At 43.6% G+C, this 11429-nt stretch overlaps 1 protein-coding gene across 1 annotated transcript; it reads right to left on the bottom strand.

Moving 5' to 3' along the window:
* Positions 1-4645: 4645 nt before the first annotated feature.
* Positions 4646-8320, bottom strand: KCNS2 (potassium voltage-gated channel modifier subfamily S member 2). Its single transcript, XM_088442613.1, has 2 exons — positions 7635-8320; positions 4646-7051 (listed from the first exon to the last, which is right to left on the bottom strand). The coding sequence occupies exon 2, from the start codon at positions 7018-7020 to the stop codon at positions 5587-5589; it is 1434 nt and encodes a 477-aa protein (XP_088298739.1). The 5' UTR covers positions 7021-7051; positions 7635-8320; the 3' UTR covers positions 4646-5586.
* Positions 8321-11429: the final 3109 nt, after the last annotated feature.

Raw genomic sequence — 11429 nt, 5'->3', positions numbered from 1 at the left:
CCAAAAATACAAGGCCAATCAACAAATTCCGACAGGTGTGATGTGAGTATGTTGAAATCAACAGTAACAGGTAAAGGCAATCTGCAAAATCACCAAAAGTCTAGCAAAAAAAGCCAAAAAAGGGAACGACACATGATTACATACAAACAGTTTGTGGCGAAAAAGAAACCAAAACAAAAACATACCGGAAGAAAAAACGGCAGCTCCAGAAGGCCCTCCCTTGTCCTCCTCGGAGGTGCCTCCATTCCCCAACGATCTGGGCGGGGTAATTTCCGAATCCGGGGAGGGGGTCATTCGAAGAGGGGTGGGTGGAGGAGAGGGGGAATTGGGACGGAGGGGAAGGAGCCCCGAAATTTCACCCAGAGGGTCTTGGAAGGCTGGGGAGGAGTGGGGAATAGGGGAATTTGTAGTTGTGGAGGGTTGGCTGGGGGTTGGGGAGAGTGGCCGTGAGCGCCGTCTGGCCTGACGATGACGGCGTAGTCTTCGCTGTGCCCCTAAAAGATGTTAAACAAATTGTGGTTAGTTTCCACACAAATCTGAGAAAAACACCATTTTCTGATCCCAAAAAACAAAAAAATGGCCATGCAGATATGAGTACAATGAATAAATATGACCTACATGGAAAACATGGCCATGCAGATATGAGTACAATGAATAAATATGACGTACATGGCAAACATGGCCATGCAGATATGAGTACAATGAATAAATATGACATACATGAAAACATGCACACGCAGTTAGGGCCACAAAGACAAACATGAAAACCACAGTCCCTAAAACGTACTTTCTGCGATCTGCATGCGAAAGCATGCCAGCAAGCGGGGCGTCCGCCGTTGCAGGTCCGACCACCTGCGCTCCAGCTGCCCGATCTGGCGGCGTGAGCCGAAGGAGCGCAGGCGGGCCCGTACCTCCGCATATGCGGAACGCTTTTCGCGGTTGGTGATGGGTGGAGGCTGGCTGGTGATCCGCTTATCCATCACCTCCGTTAGCACCAGCAGCTCGCGCCTGGTGAATGCGGAGGCTCTCATGATGGCAATGGTGTATTTGTTAAAAAACATTTTTAATAAAGTGGCCAAAAAATTTATGATTGGCTAATGTATTTGGGTAATTAACAGGACCAATTCTATTGGTTAGTGTATGAGTCATGTGTTCGACAGGGCCAGAAATCTCTTGAGAGTTATGATAGGCTTGATGCAGTGACATGCGTAAGCAAATTTAAATAAAGAAATGAACTCCGGGAAATATGCGGGTAGAAAAACAAATAGAACAATTGTTTAATTGGGGCTAACATGTATTTTGACAAATAAAAGCGAATGTTTAAGCCGTACGTATTCTGCGGGTAAACACAAACACGGACAAGAATAAAGTTTATTGCATTGTGTTAAAAAAAAAAAAACAATTAAGATAATTGATATATTGATTGGCATGATACGATTGATGGAGGTAGGCAGAATAAACGAGCAGTTAATCGAAATCTGACAGTCCCACTTCCGGGTAGTACTTGTGCGTGCGTTCCCTTCAAGCCACTTCGGGGCTGTACGCTCGCTATTTGGCACGCTCGTTAGTTAGAGGAGGGGTCGCTTGAGTTTGGGGAGGATGTTTGGCTGCGTTCGAAAATACGAGCGAGTGCTTGAATTTAAATATTTTTTTACGTACGCCGAACGTATGAACGGCCACTTGCGTCCGGGTCTGAATGAGGGCCTAACTCAGGAATCAATGGGGGTCAGTGTCAGACTGGGATATAAAGGGCACAGAGTGGGAATGCAATAGTAGGTACTTACAGAAGGGTAGTGGCACAAAGATGAAGGGGTGTGGTCAGCTGCTCAAAGGGGTGTGGCCATTCACAATAGGGGCAGAAGGAAAGAAGAATAACTGCCCAAAGCCGGATTAAGAGCCTGATTCATCAAGGATCGCCATTGCTAAAGGGTACGCAGATGGCCGACTGTTGCGTACTGCCCATGCGAGTGCATCGCAGTGCACGGAGGCACCACTGTGATCACACTGCAATCACGGAGACCATGCAGAGCCATCGCAGAGTGAGTGACAGGCAGTGAGCGTTTGGGATAGTGAGCGGGGGTTGGTTGGAGAAACGCAGGCGTGCCTGACCGTTTGAACGCCGTTGAATGGGCGTGCATAAATTAGCCATTGCGATGGCATACACAGCCTGAGTACTTACTGCGTGCAACGAAGTTAGCAATTTCTATGTAAGGTCAGGGCTGCTGTAATTCTGCGTGATGGAACGATGGTACTCGATGTTACCGATGTTTGTGAAGGTTTGCAAGATATTACGGATGTGAGATAGCGGTAGCGGGAGGCAGTGGGCGTCTCTATGCTGGCAGTGTGACGGTATTGCGATTGCTATAATTAGCATATTTTCGCAGCAGACCTGCGTGCGATTATGGAGCTGCTATCGCCATAGCGATCCTTGATGAATCAGGCCCTAAGATCTCATGCTGCTCTAGGCAAGATACTGGTTTTTGCACCATGTAACCCATCAGTTATTTAAAGTCAAGTAACATCACTTGTCTTACCGCTGTCTAGGTAGTGTCTGTGTGCACGTTCCCTGTCACTTGTGCTGGGGGCTCATTAGTAAAGCCTATAAAAAAAACTAATCACAAGACGTATTTTTAAAACATTTAAATGCTTAAGGCAGCGGTTCCCAAACTCGGTCCTCAAGGCACCCTACCAGTCCAGGATTTAAGGATATCCATGCTTGACCACAGGTGACTTAATTAGTATCTCAGTCAATATGATTTAACCACCTGTGCTCAACCATGGATATCTGTAAAACCTGAACTGTTGGGGTGCTTTGAGGACCGCGTTTGGGAACCTCTAGCTTAAGGAGTATGATAGATTGGTATAAGTAACTCAAATAAAGGGGTACTTTAAATATTTATTTGGCCAACAATTGCCATCATTTATGAGTACATGTAAGAAATATATATAACTGTTGTTAGTAGGGTCAGGGAAATATATGAAAAATTCTGTTGCACCCAGGATAGAACATGAGGTTTTCCATCCTATAAAGCACAGGTTCTCAAACTCGGTCCTCGGGACCCCAAACAGTGCATTTTCCAGGTCTCCTCGCAGAATCGCAAGTGAAATAATTAGTTCCACATGTGGATCTTTTAAAATGTGTCAGTGAGTAATGAATACACCTGTGCACCTGCTGGGTGACCTGCAAAACATGAACTGTGTGGGGTCCTGAGGACTGAAGGCCTGATTCAGAGCCGGACGCTCTGACAAGAGCGCTTACTCTGAATCAGGGCCCTCCTACCTAAAATTGGAGCGGCCTCCAGGCCGCTCGCATAGCTGTGGGTGACCACCCACAGCTTATGCGAGTGGCCAAAAAGATGGTCGCGATGGTCAAGACCATCGCGACCATCGGGCTTGCGACGAGACCCTGTGGTAGGGTCTCGCTGCCGCAAGCCCAGGAGTGCTTTTGGCTCTATCAGAGCCAAAAGCACTCCCACTGACATCACTAGTGATGTCAGTGGGGCCGGCCCCAGATGGTAGGCGTTCCCATGAGAACGCCTCCGTCTGGGCAGCAACGCCCCTGGCACGCCCACCAAAGGGGGCGTGCAGTCACTCACCATCGACAGCACGCCCCCTTTGGTGTGAGACCCATAGCGACGGCTATGCGGGTCTCGCGCATGCACACGACAGAGCTCCCTCTGTCATGCGCATGCACACTAGGGCACCATCGACCCGCTTGCAAGCGCTCGCGAGCGGGTCTGAATCGGGCCCTGAGTTTGAGAACCACTGCTATAAAGGAAGCAGAATACACAATTACCTAACATTACAGTAATTTGCCATATAAGCATTGTAAAATATATATGTATAGTGTAAATTCCCCGGCTGGTTCAGCCCGGTGCTGGTTACTGGAAATATGGGGGAACTCCATGCCCTTTTTTTCCCCCAGAATTTCCAGCACCAGAATGGGCTCAGAGATCCGGGCTGGTTATGCTTTTGATTTTCTGATTTTTATCACTTTCTTTACAGTGTACACACAGAAGCACAGCACAGATCACAGTGCTCACCAAAATATATTTAGAAGGGGTACATGTGACCCTTGAATCAAAATAGACAAGCAAACAGGATTCTTGTTAAATCCGTAATCTTTGGTGTAAAAAACTCATGTGAGTCCCTGCGATGCCTGGTGTGATTAATCACAGCCAGACACTATTCTTAGTAAATTTACCCCTACAAGTCTTATATATCCTCCTTCCTATATATTGTAACTAAAAATCTAATCTAATAAAATTCTCTATAAAACAAACCATTATATTTAACCCACAATAGTAGTTGAGACTTCATACAGAATTACATGTTGGCATTTAAGTTGCCATATCAGGCAGCAGTTTGGCTGAGAACATCCCCGAATTTGTTGCACAGTTCATAGTTCCTGTATTAATGACTTTTCTCTAACTGTTTATACAGAGCATTATTATTATTGATTTGCCTCTTTAATGTTGTCTTGTTATTGTTTTTTTTAATATAACATTTCAAATGTTTACTTAGATGTTGCTGTATTTGCATATATATATATATATATATATATATATATATATATATTAAACATCACCTTAACAAAGACCATTGCAAAATAATACATTTTATTTAAAGTTTACATTTTGTTGAGGAATGCATATTTGAATGAAACATTTGGTTTAGAAATGTGTATCTGAATGATACATTTGGTTGAGAAATGTGTATTTACATGATACATTTGGTTTAGGAGAGACATGTTTGAGCCAGTGGTTCCCAAACTGGGTGTGGTGGCACCCTGGGGTGCTGCAGGGCAATTGAAGGGGTGCCACAGGATGGTGGTCCAGCATAAAATAAAAAAATTATGGTCAATGTGATAGGCAAAACCAGTCATACAATATGTGTACAAACAGAAGTGCAGCCCTGTCCACCACCACATAACTGAACATAAAGATGACAGGTTACCACAATTTACTTAATTTAATATGTTTACCAAATCAGAAACTTTTGGCCTAGGGGTGCTGTGGAAGAAAATGATGATACTCTAGAGCACCATGATTCAAGAAATTTTGGGAACCACTGGTTAGAACAATGGACAAGTCACAGTGAGATAGCAACAGATCCTTACAAGTACTGGATGTTAGTAAAACTAATGCTTCTGACTAACAACACTAGGTACAGAGGAATTGAGCATTCCGATACACAGTAACTTACAGTACACATTTCACCTTATGCATACAAGTTTAGTTCACTTGTCAACACTGCCACAGAAAGAGACACTTGGTTACATATTGCTCACACTCAGATTTAACAGTGATTTTAAAAGACTGAACAGTTGCATCAGTGCAGAGAACAATCTGTCGCATCATTACAAGGGAGACCAACAACACGTGGAAGCCAGGCAGCAGGGCTGTGCCAATCATTAACAGTTATTGTTACACAATGTTGGCAGATAATTATGATGTAAAGTAATGGGATACTGTCAGAACAGCTCCCACGCATGTAAATGGAGTATTGAATTATTTTTAGTGATATCGCAATGGCAGCAGGTGGACAGTGTAAATGAACTAGCAGACAGTTTTAGTTTAATCTGGTCTAGTTCACTGAATCGTTGAGACTCTGCTCACTGGGAGTACTTTTACTTATATTTGTGATGCTGGCCATTAGAGATTTGACTTTCTGGGCATAGTAGTCCCTTAGATTAACTGACACAATGTCTTTCACTCCATCCCCAAAATCACAGCTCCTCATAGCATTTTCCAACTGCCTTTGCCGTCGATAAAAATGAGAAAATTTATTAAATATGAGAGTAATGGGAAGCACGACAACCAGTATCCCCGCCAATATGCAAGCAGAAGCAGTCAGTTTCCCAGCTATGGTGCCTGGGACCACATCCCCATATCCAACTGTGGTCATACTAACAGTGGCCCACCACCAACATGCAGGGATCGTGGCCAAGGCATCATTCTCCTCTTTTTCAATGGTGTAAGCCACAACAGAGAATATGGAAATCCCCACAGACAGATAGAGCAACAACAGCCCCACTTCCTTGTAGCTGTATTTCAGGGTGGCCCCCAGAGACCTCAGACCAGTTGAATGTCTGGCAAGTTTCAGAATACGAAAAATCCTCATGAGGCGGAGCACTTGAGCCACCCTGCCCAAGTTTGCAAGGGCTGGACTGCTCTCTACCACCAAATTGACAATTAAGGTGATATAAAAGGGAGCTATGGATATAAAATCTATGATGTTCAGTGGATGCTTGAAGAACACAGTGATGTCTGGAGATACACCAAAGCGCACCAATAGCTCCAAAGTGAACCAAGCTATTCCAAAGTGTTCCACTATCTCAAAGCGAGGGTCTTCCTCTGTGCTGCCATTGGCATTGGCAATCTGGAAGTCTGGCAGACTGTTCAGGCACATGGTTACAATAGATCCAATGACTATAACAATTGAGAGGATGCTGAATATCCTGCTCAAGATGGAGTAGCCTGGATTATCTAGAGCAAGCCAGAGTCTTCTCCTGAAGTTCCCAAAAGGCTGTCTGTCAAACTTGGACGCATCGTGATAAAATGCCAGAATCTCATCAAACGAAGACGTGGTGCTCTCCTGCTCACTCTTTTCTTCCCACTGATCCTGCTCTGGTTCCACTTTTCTCCCATGGTAGCTGTAACTACAGCAAGAGTCTATGAAGAACTCATTTATTCCCCAGTATTCAATTTCTTGGCAAAAGGAAAACACACAGAGCTCCCCCATGACATGGAGTTTCCCAGTGTTGTAAAAATGCAGCACATAAGGAAACAACTCTGGGTTCCTATCAAAGTAGAATTCATTTTTTGTGTCGTCATAATCATCACACAGTTCCAAGATTGATTCCTTCGATTGGCATGCCAGCAACTTGCACAGTCTAGTCTCTGGGAATCTCAGAAGCATGTCGTACCTTAGCCTTTTTTTGTACCCTCCAACATTTATACTAATCTCTGTATCTTCAAAATCATTTTCAGACAAATCTCTCAAATGTGCCCCTGTCATATTGAGCTTTCGAGCCTCTACAGGAACAGACCTAGAATTTAAGTAAATTCATGATGAGAAATATTAATTCATGGTGAGAAATAGTACATGATGTCAATATTCTAATCTAATTCAAACCCCTTTTTCATAAACCCCAATATATACTTTGAACTATGGGAGCTAACTTTTTAAAATGATTGGGGGTGCTCACATGACATCCTCCATTTGACTCAAAAATATTTTGCACAGACATAACTGCGAGCAGCATAAATATTGGGGTGCTCGAGCACCCACAGAGCTGGCTCCGTTGCTTTGTATAGAATGCATCCTCACAATATACAACTAACATAGCAAAAATATATGTAGTATTTACATGTTACTTATTATCCAATGCAGGAACATCGATTATAGCAGGAGCCAATAAATAATTGTGATATATCATATGAATGGTTAATACTAAATTGGGCTTTATTTTCCAATAAGAAAATACAACTATGTAATTACATTTTACAATTTTCAATCTACTTTGCTGCTTTAGTATATTGCATTGTCTCGTCTCATACATTGCTCCTGGTAACAGTCATTAAACGGTGTTTTAGGACAACGTGTTGAAATAGTATAATATGAATGCATACCTGTTATCAGATGAACTTTACAACTAATTGTTTGGAATCCGAAAAACAGCAACTTCCAGAAGTGCTCTCCATGACTCCCACTCCATTAAGTCTCTTGGAAGCTGTGGTTGCCCCCATTAGGGTGTCTTTCTTTTATATCCCCGTACGACCCTGGCCAGGTACATTTGTCTCCTGATGGACAAGAGCTATAGCTGACGTCCTAAATGCCGGGTTGCAAATTGCTAGTAGTCAGATGACCTGTTAGCAGGTTGCTGGCTGTGTGCTGAATGGTAGTGCTGAAAGGACAGCTCCCTGCGCTGAGCCGGTGTCTAGTGGCTGATCTCAGCCTTCAGTCATTGTCTCCCCTCTGCTTGTGATTGTTCCCAATCCCCCAGACGAGCAGGTTTTGTTTTTCTGACTGCTGCTGAAACTCCTCCTGGTTGCCCAGGTGCTCCCAAGTGAGTGATGCTGGCTACAGACTGGATTTCCTCTGCATCATGCAATGAGGGAGGAGGTTGAAAAAAAAAACAGATGAGCTGTCTGTCTGGAAAGCAAAGTTCATCCTACATGGGAGATATGGCGAGGAGCAGAGATAGCTGGGTGCAGCCATGGGTATAAAATGAGATTAGCGGCAGCACTGTGTAACATAGGAACAGCTGATGATACAAACAGAGCATGTATTATATAGGATGCGCAGTGTGTGTGCTCTGCTGTAGCACACGGCGATAAGCAGAGCCTGACATGTCTCTACTGTTGCACACATGTACTTCTCTCCTCACTGCATTGTTTAGAATCAGGAGCTGAGCGCTGAAGAGCCATGATTGGCAGAGGGCACTGCAGCTGATTTATACAGTCGGAGTGTAGGTGGCAATCAGATTTGGTGAACACGTCTAAAATAATTAAACCTTAATCTGCCGGGGTAATATGCATCAGTTAAAGATAATATGATAGAAGTATGTGTGATGTGTGTGTGTAAAATGCTATACATAGATCAGGCTTCGGCACGCAACCTGTGGCTCTCTGGCTGATGCAGAATAACAAGGCACTGCTGAGATTTGTAGTTCTACATCAGTTGGATAGCCTCAGGTTATCAAAATAATGAATGCATGTTGTGGCTATATCTAGCAGTGTAGATGATAATATTTGAAAGCTTGACCGGAATTTGAAAGGATTTGCCAGGCTGCCCAGTGAATAGGGATGGAAATGATGTTTGTATGCAGAGGTGATCTAATGATATCGCCTATCTAGGCTCTCAAAGAGACCAGCAAATTCAGGTGTATACTGCAAATAATTAATCATGTACGTCATATGAGTTATATATTTACTATATTCAATTGTCAGCGCCTTTAGAAAGCTTGATACATTTGTAAGCAAAGCACCTGAACATTTCTAATGTTCATAGATTGGAGGAATTAGCATAATTTACTTTATATGATTACATGTAAACATATTAAAGAGCTGAACAATAGGTACTACAGTATGTGATAGACAGAGGTATGAAACTGGGGGTCATGATCTGAAGTTAGAGGATGAAGAGCTGGTCACCAAAAGTAAAACTGATTGAAAAGGGTGAGTATAGCTTGTAATGTTAATAGAATATCAATAACCTACTATATATGAATTATCATTTCACTCAGGATACTCTAAATCCTACTGGCTGTATTAGGACTGTCTGCACACTTGTGATTTTGTCATTTGAATTCAAGACCTACTTCCCTGTGACTGTAATGCTCACTTGTCACTTCCTAAACATAATTACTGTACAATGTATTATTTAGGCCCCTCCTGATCTTTACTATTCAAACCAGGATTACAGATCCAGTTGGTTATTTAGCAGAATCCTGCATCCAGCATCTAGTTTTTTATGTTTCCATAAAAATATTAGCAAGTATCCAGTTTTATTTTCTTTACTATGTGCTATACAGGACATACTAACATTTCAACCATTAATGTATCTCTAAACCAAATTATTTCTTGCCCTTTGTTTTGGATGGTGAGTAGTGATCAGTCACATAAAGGATAGTGTATGTATTCATTAATAGAATACATAAATGGCTGATTGTGAATGCATATGGCCATGGTGTAGAGTTGACCGTAAGCTCGTTTGCGGAGCTCATGTTGTGTGTTTTCGCTGTACACATGCTCCGCAACTGTATGCACCAAGATATGGGTGATAACCTTTCCTTAGATGTTATATTACTGTGACCCTTGTATCCAGCCTATCTGTGTCACCCCTGTCCATCTGCCCCCTCCCCTTTAGAATGTAAGCTCTCACGAGCAGGGCCCTCTTCCCTCATGTGCTTCTCCTTCACTTAATTATACTTTAATTTACAACAATACCCAACCCCTGGTTGCTGACACCATGCTGCTTATTTAAGTGTTAAGCAGCAGTAATCATGTATCTGTCCTGCATTGTTTGCACTGTTAATAACTGTTTTCTTGTGTTCTCATTTGTTTATGTACATTGTAAGGCGCTGCAGAACCCTTGTGGCGCCATATAAATAGAGTATAATAATAACAATAATAATAATTAATTCCCATCTCCACCAAAAGGGGCATAACTCGGCTATAACGGGCTGCTCCAATAGGCTAAGGGGGAGATGTAATAAGCCTTGGAGAGAGATAAAGTACCAACCAAATAGGCTCCTAGCTGTCATTTTTTAACATGACCTGTAAGCTGACAGTTAGGAGTTGATTGGTTGGTACTTTATCTATATCCATGTTACAGTATCTCTCTCCCAAGCTCGATACATCTACTTCTAAGTTTGGTGAGAGCGCATCACTGGGACTGCGGCTAGGCAGATTTGTCCAGAAGCAGAAATATGCTTGATTTCCGACGCACTATTTACACCAAGCATAGGGCTGGTGCAAGAGAACACAGATTATGATGATGAGTATCAAACCAAGCGTATGGTTAGGGGCGGTCCATGCACTTATTTTAATACGTCAAATATCAGTGGCGGGCTGGGCCGGGGGGAAGGGTGCCAGCTGCCGCCCCGGGCCGTTACAATTGCACAGCACTAGGGCCACCGCTGTGCTCTATGCATATACCAGTGACAGCTGGGGAGGGGCCGCAGCAGCTAAATTTTACTTAAAGCACATAAAGACTAAGCTGTCCTGACCCCTTTCCCTGACTGGCGTACGCAGCGTCATTACGTATGATGCTCCGCTCGTGCCGGCCCTTCTATCTCTGCTTCCCTCGCTACAGCCGTGACTTCCTAGGAAGAGCAGGAGGATGCAAGCGGCACTAGAAGAAGAAGCACTCTCCGCTCCGATGACTAAGACGCCCGCCCTGCTCCGATGACTGCAGACGCCCTCACCAGCCCAGAGGCAGCCACAGCACAATCACCAAGAGCTTCAAGAGATGCCGAACGGTTTTAAACACTGACTGGCAGCATGCATCAGAGACAGTTTTAGGGTAAGTATATTTTTCTTGTGCATATTCATGTATAATCCGTTCTCACCCCTCCTGCTTTAAGTTCCTCTCCACTCCCTTCAGCTTGTTGCCCCTAGTATGTCTGACAGTCTGCCCCCCCCTCTCTCTCGCGGCACCCCAGATACCCCTCTCCCCGCGGCACCCACGACCCCCCTCCTTGTGGCACCCCAGATCTCTCCCCCCACAACATACTATATATATATTATATATATATATAGTAATACATACATACATACGCACAAGCACACACCACACACACATTAGCATTGTTTAGACAAAAATAAATTGTAAGAAGATACAGCATTACCACTACAAAACATCCGGTCCATATTGTCAAGTAATAATGACAAATATCTGGTCCCAATGTAATCCGCTACCTA

The sequence above is a fragment of the Taudactylus pleione genome, unplaced genomic scaffold (assembly GCF_031769625.1).
Source record: "Taudactylus pleione unplaced genomic scaffold, aTauple2 ptg000314l, whole genome shotgun sequence".
NCBI lineage: Eukaryota > Metazoa > Chordata > Amphibia > Anura > Myobatrachidae > Taudactylus > Taudactylus pleione.
This window is presented reverse-complemented; position numbering and strand designations above follow the sequence as displayed.